The following is a 15708-nucleotide window of genomic DNA, read 5'->3' as shown; positions in this document are numbered from 1 at the left end:
TGCTCAAAAAAATAAAGGGAACACATAAGCAATGCAATGTAGCTCCAAGTCAATCACACTTTTGAGATATCAACCTGTCCAGTTAGGAAGCAACACTGATTTGTGACTCAATTTCACCTGTTGGTAAATTGTCTAATTTCCACCAGGTGGAAATTAGACAATTTGCAAGACAACCCCTATAAAAGGAATGGATTTGCAGGTGGTGGCCACAGACCATTTGCCTGTCCTCATCTTTTCTGGCCGATCTTTGGTTAGTTTTTCATTTTGCTAGTGCCCTCACCACTAGAGGTGGCATGAGGCGGTATCTGCAACCTACAGAAGTTGCTCAGGTAGTGCAGCTCATCCAGGATGGCACATCAATGCGTGCTGTGGCAAGAAGATTTGATGTGTCTCCCAGCACAGTGTCCAGAGCATGGAGGAGGTACCAGGAGACAGGCCAGTACACCAGGAGACGTGGAGGGGGCCGCAGGAGGACAACAACCCCGCAGCAGGACCGCTATCTGGTCCTTTGTGCAAGGAGGAACAGGAGGAGCACTGCCGGAGCCCTACAAAACGACCTTCAACAGGCCACTAATGTGCAGGTTTCTGCTCAAACAGTGAGAAACAGAATGCATGAGGATGGTATGAGGGCCCGACGTCCACAATTGGGGCCTGTGCTCACAGCCCAACACCGTGCAGCCCGATTGACCTTTGCCAGAGAACATCTTGGTTGGCAGATTCGCCATTGGCGCCCTGTGCTCTTCACAGATGAGAGCAGGTTCACACTGAACACATGTGACAGACGTGAGAGAGTCTGGAGACGCTGTGGAGAACGTTCTGCTGCCTGCAACATCCTCCAGCATGACCGGTTTGGCGGTGGGTCAGTGATGGTCTGGGGAGGCATATCCTTGGAGGGCCGCACAGACCTCTACGTGCTAGCCAGAGGTACCATGACTGCCATTAGGTACCGGGATGAGATCCTCAGACCCATTGTCAGACCATATGCTGGTGCAGTGGGCCCTGGGTTCCTGCTCATGCATGACAATGCTCGTCCTCATGTGGCCAGAGTGTGTCAGCAGTTCCTGTATGTCGAGGGCATTGATGCTATGGACTGGCCTGCACGTTCCCCAGACCTGAATCCAATCGAGCACCTCTGGGACATCATGTCTCGTACCATCCACCAACGCAATGTCGCACCACAGACTGTCCAGGAGTTGACCGATGCCCTGATCCAGGTCTGGGAGGAGATCCCTCAGGAGCCTATCCGTCGTCTCATCAGGAGCATGCCCAGACGTTGTAGGGAGTGCATACAGGCACGTGGAGGCCACACACACTACTGAGCCTCATTTTGAATCGTCTTGAAGAATTTCCACAGAAGTTGGATCAGCCTATGTTCTCATTTTCCACCTTGATTTTGAGTATGATTCTGAATCCAGACCTTAATGGGCTAATGATTTTGATTTCCATTGATCATTCTTAGGTTATTTTGCTCTAAACACATTCCTCTGTCTAATAAATAAAGATTTTCAGCTGAAATATTTCATTCATCGAGGTCTATATTGTGTTTTTAGGTGTTCCCTTTATTTTTTTGAGCAGTATACATGCATATTAGGGTTAATACTCCTGTCTGTGCCCCTGACCAAGGCAATGGAAAGAACTGGAGTTGGTCCCCGGGTGCTGTAGCTGCCCACTGCTCCTATACAATAGGATGTCTTAAATGTAGAGAACAAATTTCCTTGTAACATACAATGACAAAATAAAGTGACTTTCTTCTTCTTAAACGTGTATTTGTGTGTGTGTGTGTTTTAGTTTCACCTAATGAGGTGAAGAGTGACAGCCTCTGGTGGACAAAGCTGTGAAGAGGAGGGATCTATGGTGCCTTTTGCTCTGTCAATCATATTTATGAAAACATTAAAGCCACCACATTTCCACAGTGATTGGTTGGATTCAAAAACTAGTAAACAATATTTTCATATTTTCAAAGCTGTAAAAAGGTTTGTGTGTGTATCCAGTTGTTACAAATACTGAATCAACACAGATTTTTTTTTTGGTCATACAAAGTTACAAAAGGCTCACAATACATTTCTATACATCTAATGAATCTGTCTGAGAACAAATGTGTGGATAATCAATAATATGGGGGAGACTGCAGCATGTTGTAACACGTTTTGCTCTCAAATTTCGCGCTCGTGATACACCACACCCACTTATCTTCATACCATGTAAGAGCAGAGGCTTACGCACATATGTGTATTTCTTTAGAGCTGAAGTTATGGGTTATGTTTGGTTGAGATTGTGCACTTCTGACAACTTGTCCCATCCGCAGGATAAGTTGTCACTATTTCAGAATCAAAACCAAATGCAAATGTGGTAAATTCATGAATAAACAAGACTGATAGGTACTGGCTATAATAGTTTTAAACAGGGTCAGAACTGATCTGTTTTTTTTTTATTTTTAAAACAGGTATAACAAAATGTGACTAATCTGACAGACCAACATTTAAAATCCAAAGTCTAAAATTCAAAAGTTATGCCTAAGTAGCTGAAAAGCTGATATCCCTGCCTTTTATTGAAGGAAATTTGAAATTTTGCAGCTGTCAGTGAGGACAAACTGAATAAGTCAGCTACATTTACTTTATCGTTTTTTTATTTTCAATTTCCAATGCATCCTTCACACTTCAGTGAGAATAGTATTTTTGTGTTGTCTTTTTCCTTATAGACCAATATGTGCTGGTCCCTGGAAGGCCTGGGTTGGTTGTTGTGGCAAGAAGTCATGACAACTTGCCTCATAATCATTATGAAATGTCCCTGTCCTAAAATTCCACTCAGTACCTCTAACTGATTTGAGCCTAAGCCTATTCCCTCAGCTGTAAGACGCTGTGCCCCCATCAAGATGGAGCCTGTGACAGCAAAACCAAAGCCTCCACCCAGGAAGCGGTGGAGGTCTGTTATTACTCATCTCACCTTCATGAGCAGTAGGGTTCAGTTCCTTCCCTCACTCCCCCTAACAGGCAGCTGCACCTCCAAATTTAAACTCTCAGGTCTCGTCTGGCTACAAGAGTGATCGACTCCGTCCAAGTGCCCATCAATTCACAGGCTCGCTCTGTTGATGGCTGGAGGAGACCTCAGTTACCGAAGCACTGCACATCGCAAGTCCATCCAACTGCTCCTGAAATACAAAGGTCTATCTTTACCCTTGGAGGCAGTAGGTCTACAAAATACAGACAAGAACATACCACTTCACCTACACCAAGAGTGCTACATCTGAAGTTTCAGCTTCAGAAACATTTCATGACACAATGGCTCGCAAAAGACCAATGCACCACCCAATGGAGTGGTGTGACAAATACAAACTCCGGACAGAAAAGAAAATCATCAGACCATTCACGTTACATTCTTTATTGAGAACCAACTTTCTTTCTTTAAGCCTTAGGTGTTGGTCTACTTCATATTAGAGCATGTATTTACGAGTTTCCTCAATTCAATGCAATAAACTCATTATAGTGAACCACAAAAAGTAGAATTAAGAACTCCCATACAGTGCAAATGGAAGTTCTTGACTCTTCTAGCATCTCTTGTATACTCCGCCACTCTTATACACATTTGAGTTGAAGCTGGAAGCTATATGATAAATCATAAATTAAAAATGGTGGGACATGTACAAAAGGTGCTGTCATTTCTAAACAGTTCATCTGATATGGATGAAAAGACCTTCAAATTAAAGCTGACAGTCTGTACTTCAACTTCATTGTTGACCTAATCTTTACAAATTCAAAGTGCTAGAGCACAGAACCAAAATAACAAAAAATGTGTCACTGTCCAGAGAATTATGGTGCTCACTGTATGCAGAGTGTGAGGTAGGGAAAAAATACCCTCGCATTATTAAAGAGACTTTCTCAAAATGTCACCTCGTTGACAAACTCCTTCCCTTGGTCTATGATGACTTTCCTGACAATGCCAAACATGTACAACTTCAAAATTATTGTTGCAGACACCTCAGTTGCTGTCTTAATTTGCAGAGGCCCTGTCATCACCCACTTTGTGTAGCGGTCCATTATGGTAAGGATATATGTTGCTGCGTGCCATTTCTGGCAGTGGTCCAATCAAATCCAAACCAAGCATCTCTCAAGCCTCATTTAAGTGTACACAAGCTTGTGAGTAGCATGTTAATCCACATTAGTCTTCACTAAGCTAAAACATTGTAAGCAGTACTTTAATGGAATGTGACATCGCCGCAACAGTCTTGGTGGGATCATTCAGCTGGCAGCGGTGACGACATCTGACCTGAATTAATACAAATGAATACATTTTTAAAACAAAATTAATGTCTAACATATTGAAAGGCCAGTTAATGCAAGTTAATGAGGACAATAAAAACAACTTCTAAATCAAGAAGGTATCTAAAAAGGTATCTAACAATATCCCACCCTACAAATGTTCTGCCTGTAAGAGAATTGCAAATTGGGAAATTGTGTGGCCGTTTCATTTTATGCAACATCAAAAAAAGCCAAACATCATGTCCAGGTCTAAACAAATCAGCAGATGTGTCAAGTAACAGGCATACATCATTACCCAGTCTTTAACATCCTGTATCAGTGTAGGCCAGTAGTAGCCAGCAGTAAGCCTGTTTCTGGTGCCTGTGATACCATTGTGATTTCCAGTACCAGGGTTATTGTGGCACTCCGTCAGAACAGATCTCTTCTGTACCTCTGACAGTCAACTAGACGAATGTACTGCCTGCTGGGGCCAATGTAGAACAGTCTGTTTTAAGAGGATAAAAAGAAAGGCTGAGAAATTTGCAGTTCAAATTAAAAGGAAAATTGATGTTGTGTCCATATACATACATAGGGATACATTGTGTTCTGTTAATGCTATTTACGTTGTAGACCGCTAGATGGCACTACTATGTTTTATATGTTCCAGGGACTGTGAGTTACGCATGCGTAGAAGGAGTAGAAGAAGTAAAACGTGTCGATGGAAAAAGTGCCAAGTAAAGTAAATGCTCCCCTGTTCCTCTGTTTCGTGTGTTGATGTCTGATACTGAACCAACTACACAACAATTGAGTTTAAACTACATTAAACATAGTCACTTGTGCACTGTGTCTCCTCCTCAGGTACAGGAGTTGAACAAGTACAGTTAACTTTTAAATGCCGTTGGACAGCATTATATGTTAAGCAAATTGCATTTGTGTATGAAACACATGAGCAAAATGGTTATTAACCAGAAAGTCCAGTGTTTTAAGCTTCCATATGTAATAATTTGTAAACTAAATCCTTTTTGAGAACTTTATGGACATAAATGAAATATGTAAAAACAATTCAGTAAGTCATGTATGTCTAGATAACTAGCGTTACTTTTACTTTTCTTTGTTTCTTTTTAAAATATACTTAAGGATGAAAGGACCTTTAAGGATGAAAGTTGAAGATGCCCGTTTCAGTTTAACTGGGTCTGCGCGATCAGCGTTGGAGGCAGTTTCCCCTTTTATGTAAGAGCGATTCCTGCAGATGACGGTAAAAGGCAAAATAATCCATGATATCAGGGAGGAGAAGACGCTTTTTTTCGGCAACGACAACAAAATAATCTCAGATAGAGAAGGGGAATACACTTTGAGAGGGAAATTAAACTTCAAGAAATTATGTTTTCGTACAACTTTGAAGAGCATAGGCATTTCAATCTGTGGGGTAAAATTGTGGAACAGTCAGCATTGAACTCAAAGTACAAACATTACGCAGTTCAAGAAGTACAAAGGACTGATTATCAAGAGATATAGGGATGACAAAAGTTGTTAACTGTCTTAAGTTTTATTTATCTCTAAACATTTCTTATTACATGTTTTTTTTTTAATTTTTCTTTCTATGACACCGTGTGGATATTTGGGTTGTACGTAGCACTGATGTTCATTTTTTGCACATGACATTAGGAAGTGTTTTTCTTTTCTTTCACTCGTTTTTTTGATGTTTTTCTTTTTTCTCTTATTTTTCACCGTAGTTGAGTTTGTATTGCACAACACAGCTTGCATTGCATTTGAACTTTACAGTACAGGGGGAACTGAATTTGAAATTATAGTAGCTGAATCAGCTTAGAGTAGGTGGGAAGGGGTAGGACAAATAAGTGTATACTACTTCCTCCTACTCCTTTTCGAACATGTAACATGTAATCTGATGAATACGGACATTTGCTCGCTGAGTATTGGCAACGGCTTGTCTGCATGTTATATCCTGCTTATTTGCATGTTCGAAATAAACATTCATTCATCCATCAATCATCCAACGTCGCAAAACGACAGCGTTGACAGGAAGTAGATGCGTTTTCGCTGTACGTTGAACCAATGGTGTTTCCGGTACGGATCGGAAGCTGACTCATGTCCTTCCCACTGGAGCGCGGCCTTGGCGCTGTGCGCGTGATTGCGTTTGGTCTGTCATGGCGGCGGGTATCTACAGAGTGGGGAGCAGCGTTGGGCGATCCCTGACCAAAACCCACAGCGTAAGTTGACAAAATTATTCGTTTTTTACATGAAACGTCCGCGGAAAAAGTCTCAGCATGCGTTAAAAAACGCTGGTCAACATACATCGAAAGAGGGTGACCGATGGCTCCTTCATCACTCGTTAGCGAGCCTATCCGTGAAGGCAAGGTCAATGAGGGATTTTCAGTTTCCCCAAATTCCTGTGAAATGCAGTATAGATCTTGTATGCGTACTACCCATACTAACTAACTAATTATGTCTGCTATCCGATTAACGTCTTGATCGCGTCTTGTACTTTCAATGGCATATAAGCCAGCACGATATCTACACCTCTAGCTAGCCTAGCTCCACCTAGCAATTACAGTAATAGCTAACACTGACACATACATACATACATACATACATACATATTAGCTATCACTAATATACGTGTGTGTGTGTAAATATAGGTTAGCATGGTCAACGGTCGTGATAAAGCCTGCTTTCAGTAGATTTGATCGTTTCCCTCGTTCTGGTGATCTCAGTTCAAAGAAATGTTTGAAGTGATCCTAAAATCATCTAGATTACTTTTGAAATGCTGCTTTAGGCTGTAGATTTAGCTGCGAACGAAAAAATAAATAAATCTGGTCAATCTTAAAACAATGCTGGCATCCTCAAGCTTGATACTAGAAAATGTCTGTGAATGTTCTCATTCATCCAGGTCATGGTTATCCAAAGGAGTTGAATCAAGTGCAACTGGAACTGGATACAAAGTCCAGTTGCACTTGATTCAACTCCTTTGGATACTAGAAAACAAATTAACCATACATTAAGTTGTCTCTCCGCTTCCATTAGAACTTAATGCATAGGGATTTTGTTACGATCAAAATCATAATTTTCTTAGCTATTGTACCTATAAATAGCTCCGTACTGATGATGGCGAAAGCTGGCAGTGGGGTAAGTTTGTGGAATGGTTTGGAATCGAACTCAAGGAAAGCAGAAGTTTAAATCAATTCAAAAAGAGGTACAAAAAATTGTTTTGATGAGGAGTAGGTTTGCGCCTCTCATGACCGCGACACCCATGGTGGATGCTATTATTGATGTTTTTGAAATCATTGTTATTGTTTTTGTTGTTTTATTGTTTTTATTTTTGTTGCTTTTGTTTTTTTTTATTGAGTCATTGTGAGTTAGATATTTAGAATGACATACTCTGATGTGGGAAAAACTAAGTTTATTATTTAGGTTTATTAATTGAGCAGTAGCAAGGGGGCAGGAAATTATAAGTAGTAACTCCCCCTGCTCCTTTTCGAACATTTAATTTTTGTTGGATTCTCTATTGAGAATTGTTGTTGAGTTCTTCTGGTTTTATTTTTATCATTTGTTGTTTTATTTATGCTTGGTCGTTTTTTCTTTTCTTTTGCATGTTTGAAATAAAGACATTTGAATTGAATTGAATGATGTATCCGGCTTGGTAGCATGTTGGTTAAATAGTCTACCTGAGAACTTTAATATCCTCCTGAGCATACCATTTGGTGTCAACTGTGGTGCCTTCTCCCTTCCCTCCTGGAGAAAGTGACTAGGTTAACATAGATGCTAAACTGAGCAGTATACATTGATGAGCAAAAACATTATGACCACCCTCCTATATGCTGTTGGTCTGCTCTGTGCTGCCAAAACAGCGCCGACCCATCGAGGCATGGAATCTACAAGACCACTGAAGGTGTCCTGTGGTATCCGGCACCAAAACATTAGCAGCAGATCCTTCATGTCCTGTAAGTTGCGAGGTGGAGCTGCCATGGATCAGACTTGTTGGTCCAGTACATCCCAAATTTGCACAATCGGATTGAGATCTGGAGAATTTGGAGGCCAGGGCAACACCTTGAACACTTCATCATGTTCCTCAAACCATTCCTCAAACCGTTCCTCAAACCATGGACTCTACAAGATCCCTGAAGTTGTCCTGTGGTATCAGGCACCAAGACATTAGCAGCAGATCCCTCAAGTCCTGTAAGTTACGAGGTGGATTGGACTTGTCGGTCCAGTACATCCCACAATTGCTCAATCGGATTGAGATCTGGAGAATTTGGAGGCCAGGGCAGGGCGACACCTTGAACACCTCATCATGTTCCTCAAACCGTTCTTGAACAACGTGTGCAGTGTGGCAGGGCGCATTATCCTGCTGAAAGAACCCACTGATAGGTAATACTATTGTTATGAAGGGGTGTACCTGGTCTGCAACAATATTTAGGTAGGTGGCACGGGTCAAACTGACCTCCACATGAATGGCTGGACCCAGGGTTTCCCAGCAGAACATTGCCCAGAGAATCACTCCCTCCGCTGGCTTGTCGTCTTCCTTACAGTGCATCCTGGTGCATCACTTCACCAGATAAACGACGCACGTGTACATGGCCATCCATCCATCCATTATCCAAGCCGCTTATCCCAATTGGGGTCACGGGATGCTGGAGCCTATCCCAGCAGTCATTGGGCGGCAGGCAGGGGACACCCTGGACAGGCCGCCAGTCCATCACAGGGCCGACACATTCACACCTAGTGAAAATTTAGTGGCCGGTTCACCTGGCCTATGTGTCTTTGGACATGGCCGTCCATGTAATCTAAAAGAAAACAGGACTCATTGGCCCAGCAACCTTCTTCAACAGCTACTAGGTCCAGTTCTGATGCTTGCGTGCCCATTGTAGGTGCTTTTGACAGTGGACAGAGGTCATCATGGGCATTCTGACCGGTCTGCGGCTACACGGCACTATACGCAGCAGGCTGTGATGCACTGTGTTGTGACACATTCCTCCCGTAACCATCATTAACATTTTCTGTGACTTGTGCCACAGTGGACCTTCTGTCGGTTCAGACCAGACGGGATATGCTTCATTGCCCTCGCACATCAATGAGCCTTGGGCACCCACACTGTCGTCAGTTTATAGTTTGTCTCTCCTCAGTCCTCTGTCGGTAGGTACTCACCACTGGCGACTGGGAGCACCCCACAAGCCTTGCCGTTTCAGCGATGTGCTGACCCAGTAGGCTGGTCATAACAGTTTGGCCCTTGTCAAAGTTGCTCAGGTCTTTACTCCTGCTCATTTCTCTTGCATCCAACACATTTTACTACGAGAACTGATTGTTTGCTTACCATCTAATCTACCCAGACCTTTACATGTGCCCTTGTTTACAGATCATTATTTGGTTCACCTGTGAGTGGTCATAAGGTTTTGGCTCATCAGTGCATGTTGACTATGAATTCCTATCTTGGCATAAGATGAGAGTTAAACAAAATAAAAATGGCTGCAGAAAAGGTATCGTCAGAATTTTTCCTGATTTCAGTTTCTAATTCACAATTTAATTTAGACAAAGAAAATAGGTATTTAACTATGAGTCTTACAGATACAACAACTCAGTTATTCCATGAAAGGTAATTTAGAATAACATTTGAAGTGCTCTGTGTCTCTGCCCCATCCAGCCCATCTTACTCTCTCTGAGACGTGGCCAGGCCTCAGTCAACTATGCCCAGAGCCTGGCAGGAGCCCCTGAAACCCGCATCACATCGCTGGACAATGGCTTGAGAATTGCTTCGGAGGAGACCGGACATGCTACATGCACGGTAAAAACCTCAGCACACCACAGTAGGGCTGTCAAAACTGGCCAAAAATGATGTTCGATTATTCCTTCTAAAAAAACACATCAGTTCAAACCCATTCGAATATATTTTTGCGCATTATGGACATAAGCGGGCAAACCAATACGAGAGACATAATTACTTGTATAGGTGTATTTATTTCAACATAAACATGTCTTTTAAAATATCTACATACCTACACATTACAAAATAAATAAATAAAATAATGTCCTATACCGAAAACTTAGTTTAAAGACCATAGACCCCCCCACTCTCTCTCTCTCTCTCTCTCTCTCTCTCTCTCTCTCTCTCTCTCTCTCTCTCTCTCTCTCTCTCTCTCTCTCTCTCTCTCTCTCTCTATCTCTCTGCACCGCTGTTGGTGTTAGAGTGAGAAATGAGAATGTGCTGTCTCGGAGCGAGATGAATGATTCGTAATTGATGTGTTATTCAATAGCCTAATTTTTATACAGATTAGGTGATATTCATACTGGTTTCTCCAGAGGTTTCCCTGCTTCTCCAGATCAGTGATTGTCAACCCAGCTGATTCTGGTTCGTCTGGTGTTTGCTTGCTCAGTTGAGAGAGCAGAATGTGTTTTAAAGGCAGTACAGCCGACGCAGTTGGATATTTTTCAGTCGACAATGCCCTCAAGTTACTAGTGGTGGAATGGTAAGCTAACTGCAGCTTACATAGCTTGCATATGACTTTATCTCGAGGTTCCACAGTTTTTCCGTTTTCTGACCAAAATCCGAAGTATTTCCAAACTGGGCTTTTCGGAGTGAAAATCACTCTGCGGCCGAGTTGGTTTGTGAACTCTGTGCCATCTTTACCACATAGTTGTTGTTGAATTATTTGCTCGTTCCAGCTTTACCCGAATTTCCTTTTCAATGAAAGTGACGTTGTGTGACTCCCGTCCATCATGCAGTGTATTCAGTGCAGTGGCCAGGGCCGCGAGAATTCGTGAGGCAGATAGCCGTGGTAGTGCCCCCCCCCACACACACACGCACGCAAACGAATATTAATTTTCCCACTCGAATGTGTTTTTTTGTCTTTTGTTTTTTTTACAATTCGGTTATATATTTGAATTTGGAATATTAATTGAACAGTCCTACACCACAGGCTTGGTATTAGCTTGTCAGAAGATAAATTGTTTTTCTGAAATTTGTCAAATAAAAATGTTCTGTTACCATCATAATAAAAAATCAGTTTCTTTTGGCTGAGAGTAAGTTTACTTTTACAAGGGTCTTGACCTTATGGGTTGCTCAAATGAAACAAACAGTGGCATACATGCAACCAACCAATAAGCTAACAAGAGCCCAAAAAATTGGTGAAACACACCACACAGCTGTCCATGGCACCATCTTGATCTAGACTGACTTAATGTTCCATGATAGATGATTGTGGCTAAAGAAGTCATCCTTAATACCTCTTCTCTGACATGTCTCAGGTTGGACTGTGGATCAGTGCTGGCAGTCGCTATGAGAGTGAGAAGAACAATGGGGCTGGGTTCTTCCTGGAACACATGGCTTTCAAGGTATATTTCAACTCACATTATCCATTTGCTTTGCTCAATCTTTTTCAGGGTTTTATAGACTTTTTTTTTCTTTGTTGAGAGCTCATTGATATTTTGCACCTTTTTAACTGCACACTGCTTTTACACAGCTATCTCCACCTCTTGCCTCCCTCTCCAGGGTACCAAAAATCATCCCCAGACTGCACTGGAACAGCAGGTAGAGTCTATGGGAGCACATCTGAGTGCCTATACCTCTCGGGAGCATACCGCATACTACATGAAGACCCTTTCCAAGGATCTACCTAAAGGTAAAATAACCAGTCATCCACAGTGGCTAGCACTGAAAGCACATTTAATGTTTCTTAATCTATTTTAAACAGTCTGAACGCAAAACAACTTTTAACTTAAAACATTTGTGATGGTATTTAGTGGTTGTATGTCTTGTAGGGTTTTTTTAAAAAAATTTATTAAATCAAATAAATTGAATTGTGGTGCACACACTTGCTGGCTCTTGATAATCTATCCCCCATGCATGTCCTTAGCTGTGGAGCTACTGTCAGAGGTGGTGCAGAGCAGCTCCCTTAGTGAGGCAGAGATTGAGCAGCAGAGAAATGTGGTGCTGCGGGAGCTAGAGGAGATGGAGGGAAACCTGCAGGAGGTGTGCCTGGACCTCTTGCATGCCACAGCCTTCCAGGGTACCCCTCTGGGACACAGTGTCCTTGGATCCTCCAGCAACGCCAGGTGGGAGGACACAAGACCATGTATGCCGAAACGCACATGCACTCAGCCAGAATTACACTGCCACAGTTTACATTAGCTAAAACTACACAGTTGAGGAGTTGTCTAACAATGATTGTTTGTCGCAAAAATGATCACAATGTTAAATCTGTTACCTTGTTAATGAATCGTATCTCATTTTACGTTTTCAAAATCTTGTATTTAGTCACTGCTAACTTTTTTAATTTAACCCTACCCCTAAACCATAATTCTTTGCATTAATATTTAAATATTGTCAATACATAGTAAAAACGCATTATTTTAAAGATCAGTAGAGCCTAAAGTTTAGGAGGATCAAGGTCATCAGTCAGTTAGATTCCATTTCAACTCAAGAATGGCTGCAGACAGCTACTTAATTTCTATTACTGACAGATAAGGTGTTTAACACAGATTTTTGTTTGGCACCATAACCTTTGACCTTGAAAGACCAAACTAAAGATCAAGGAATTTTAAGACTATAACTCAAATGGCTGCAGACAATTACTGCAGTTCCACTTGCGCCTCATTCTGGTACCGTAATCTTTCACTTTGACTGACTTCAAAGGTCAAACTTGAGATCATGGTAGTTCAGAAGGTTACAAGTTAGAAACGAATAGACACAACATATTTTCAGTTACAATAAGTATGTGAATGATACTAACACGTGACTTTTCACATGCTAGTACATTTCATACACATCAACGTATCCTAAAAGATTATGGTTTTATTGTTTATTCTGTTGAAAGGATTTAAGAAAATAATGTTCACTAGAGGACAGTTTCATGGTTATGCCAAGTAAAAATTAAATTAAAAACAAACTAACAAGTGAACACTAATATTACTGATACCGTCTAGAATGCTTTTATAACTTACGGTGGCAGGCATGACTTGTTTTTGATTTTTCTGTTGTCGTATGACAACACAAGAACACTTTTTTTGTGTTGCATACTATGTAAATTTTGAGTGTGAGTGATATTGCCATTTTTTTCCTGGCAGGACACTTACCCGTCAAGACTTGGTGGAACACATCAACAGCCACTACAAGGCCCCCCGCATGGTTTTGGCTGCTGCTGGAGGTAAATCCTCTTCCAGCCAACCAATGGCGCTTGAAGACCCTCTTTAATCTTCTGTCCGGTTGCCTGTGGATATCTACTGTACCTTACCAAGTGCCCTTTTGTCTGTGCAGGTGTAAAACATGAGGAGCTGGTCAGCGTGGCAAAGAATCACTTCAGTGGCATGTCTTTTGAATATGAGGGTGACGCTGCCCCTGTGCTGCCCCCCTGCCGTTTTACAGGCAGCGAGGTGGGATGTATGCATGTGTTTACATGTGAGAGAGAGCAAGTTTGAGCTAACAGCTTGGCTATGTTTCCAACCAAATTTGGTGCAACATTTTGTTTGCTTAGCAACAATAGCTTGTACAATAGCTAACGAGTGCTAGCTTTTTGGTGATATTTAGGATATTTGTCCATATTTCCATTCGGCTTTTCTCATTCACAACTTAAAAAAAATTGCAAAAAGACACTTTGATGGTAACATATTCCAGGAGATATTGCTATTGCTGTCACAGTATGCAGACCATGAAGACTTAACGTATTGCTCTGTCCACATTCTGCCTGTACTTTCAGATCCGTATGCGTGATGATGGTTTGCCCCTGGCACACATTGCCATTGCAGTGGAGGGTGCCAGTGCTGCTAGTCCAGACATTGTACCACTTATGGTGGCCAACTCCATCATTGGCAGCTATGATGTCACTTACGGTGGCGGAAAGGTGAAGAATATGAATTAGTTTTTCATAGCCATCATCTTTTGTTTTCTTGCTGTTGCTCAGGAAAGGGAAATTAAATGGAAATACATATATGTTTACAAACTGCTGTGGGATACCTTCCATAAATCTATTCCATTGGCTCCGCACTTTGCATCAGATATTGTACCCCCTTTAAGCTTTGCCCACTTGGGACTATGTGTGTCCTAAGTGGCCATTATAGAGGGGTAAATGATTGCTCCATCTGTAAACCTGGGGCAGGGGCTACACCTCTGCTTCTGTACATGTTCGGAGAAACAAGAATTCAAATACATTTAAAGGTACACTATGTAAGTTAAACTATTTAAACAAACAAACAAATAATAACACACCCACAGGAATTGTATAACTCCTATTATAAGTATTGCTTTATCTGGAAAAAAAAAACCTCCAGTGATAATGAGCATAATGATTCTGAGCAGCAAATGGTAAAATGCTAAAACATGCACTGCGAAATGGCCTTGAACTTCCTCTATTAAACGGTTGGGAGTGAGGCAACATTTATGGAGCAAGCAATGGCAAAGAGCCACTTCTGTCTAAGTACTGGACCAAGCTGATAAGGCAGTGCACTAAAACATTTTTTTTTTACCAATTAATAAATGTTGCAAGATACTATAGGGCTCTGTAAGATATGCCCCTGCGGTGTTTGACATGTCGTTAACTTGTCAATGGAAGCTCTGATGGGGAAAAAAGTTAGACAGTCCCACATTTCTCCAGAGCGCAGTTTGAACTGGTGAAAAGATGTTTTCGATTAATTGAAGATTCAAGGCGTCTTACCAACAATTCAGAATGAGTTTGAATCTCAGTGGAACGGGTTTGTAAACTCTCAGCTATGGGAATAGTTTTTCTACAAAGGGCTCCTTCTACTTTACCGTCCAAATGTCCCAATTCTTCATATCCTATCCATTGAAACAGTTACTTGGATCTGTCCATCCAAATATCTGTGTTGTCTCAAACAACCGTGTGTGTGCGTGCGTGTGTGTTTGCACATGCATGTGTGTCATACAGCATCTGAGCAGTCGTCTGGCCCAATTGACGGAGGAGCACAACCTGTGCCGCAGCTTCCAGGCCTTCCTCTCCTCCTACTACGACACAGGCCTGATTGGTATATACTTTGTGACCGACAAACACCACATTGACGACATGATGCACTGGTCACAAAATGCATGGTCAGTGAAGACCCAATGATTTACAGTTACTTTAGTTATTGGTCTGATGTTTCAAGTTTAATTTTATGGTACGAGTCTCATATCTACTCTCCGTTGATTCAGGATGAACTTGTGTACCACAGTGACAGAGAGTGATGTGGCTAGAGGAAAGAATGCTCTGAAGGCCAGCCTGGTGGGACAGCTTAATGGTACTTAAACAAATATGTCATACATTTACAAACACAATCCCACACATATTCACGTGGAGTCTTGTGAGTCACCAGTCAACACAGTTGTTGTTTACCCTTCAAGGAACAACACCGATTTGTGATGACATCGGCAGACATATCCTGAACTACGGCCGCCGTATTCCGTTGGCAGAATGGGATGCACGGATCGACGTGAGTTAACACTCAAAAGCTGACTCAGTCCCACCCAGCGTAC

General features: G+C 41.9%; 1 protein-coding gene across 1 annotated transcript in view; it reads left to right on the top strand.

Annotated features, from left to right (window-relative positions):
- The first annotated feature begins 6204 nt into the window (after nt 1-6204).
- LOC130107256 (cytochrome b-c1 complex subunit 1, mitochondrial) overlaps nt 6205-15708 on the top strand; it is a 10314-nt gene continuing 810 nt past the window's right edge. Inside the window, exons 1-11 of the mRNA XM_056273769.1 lie at nt 6205-6463; nt 9892-10032; nt 11493-11579; nt 11737-11866; nt 12101-12299; nt 13311-13390; nt 13501-13616; nt 13940-14083; nt 15125-15285; nt 15388-15473; nt 15577-15665. Of these exons, the coding sequence (XP_056129744.1) occupies nt 6401-6463; nt 9892-10032; nt 11493-11579; nt 11737-11866; nt 12101-12299; nt 13311-13390; nt 13501-13616; nt 13940-14083; nt 15125-15285; nt 15388-15473; nt 15577-15665 (1296 nt within the window). The 5' untranslated portion in view covers nt 6205-6400. The remainder of the gene's footprint in view (nt 6464-9891; nt 10033-11492; nt 11580-11736; nt 11867-12100; nt 12300-13310; nt 13391-13500; nt 13617-13939; nt 14084-15124; nt 15286-15387; nt 15474-15576; nt 15666-15708) is intronic.

Source organism: Lampris incognitus, chromosome 2 (assembly GCF_029633865.1).
Source record: "Lampris incognitus isolate fLamInc1 chromosome 2, fLamInc1.hap2, whole genome shotgun sequence".
NCBI lineage: Eukaryota > Metazoa > Chordata > Actinopteri > Lampriformes > Lampridae > Lampris > Lampris incognitus.
Note: the sequence above shows the minus strand (reverse complement) of the source record. Positions and strands in the feature narration are given on the sequence as shown.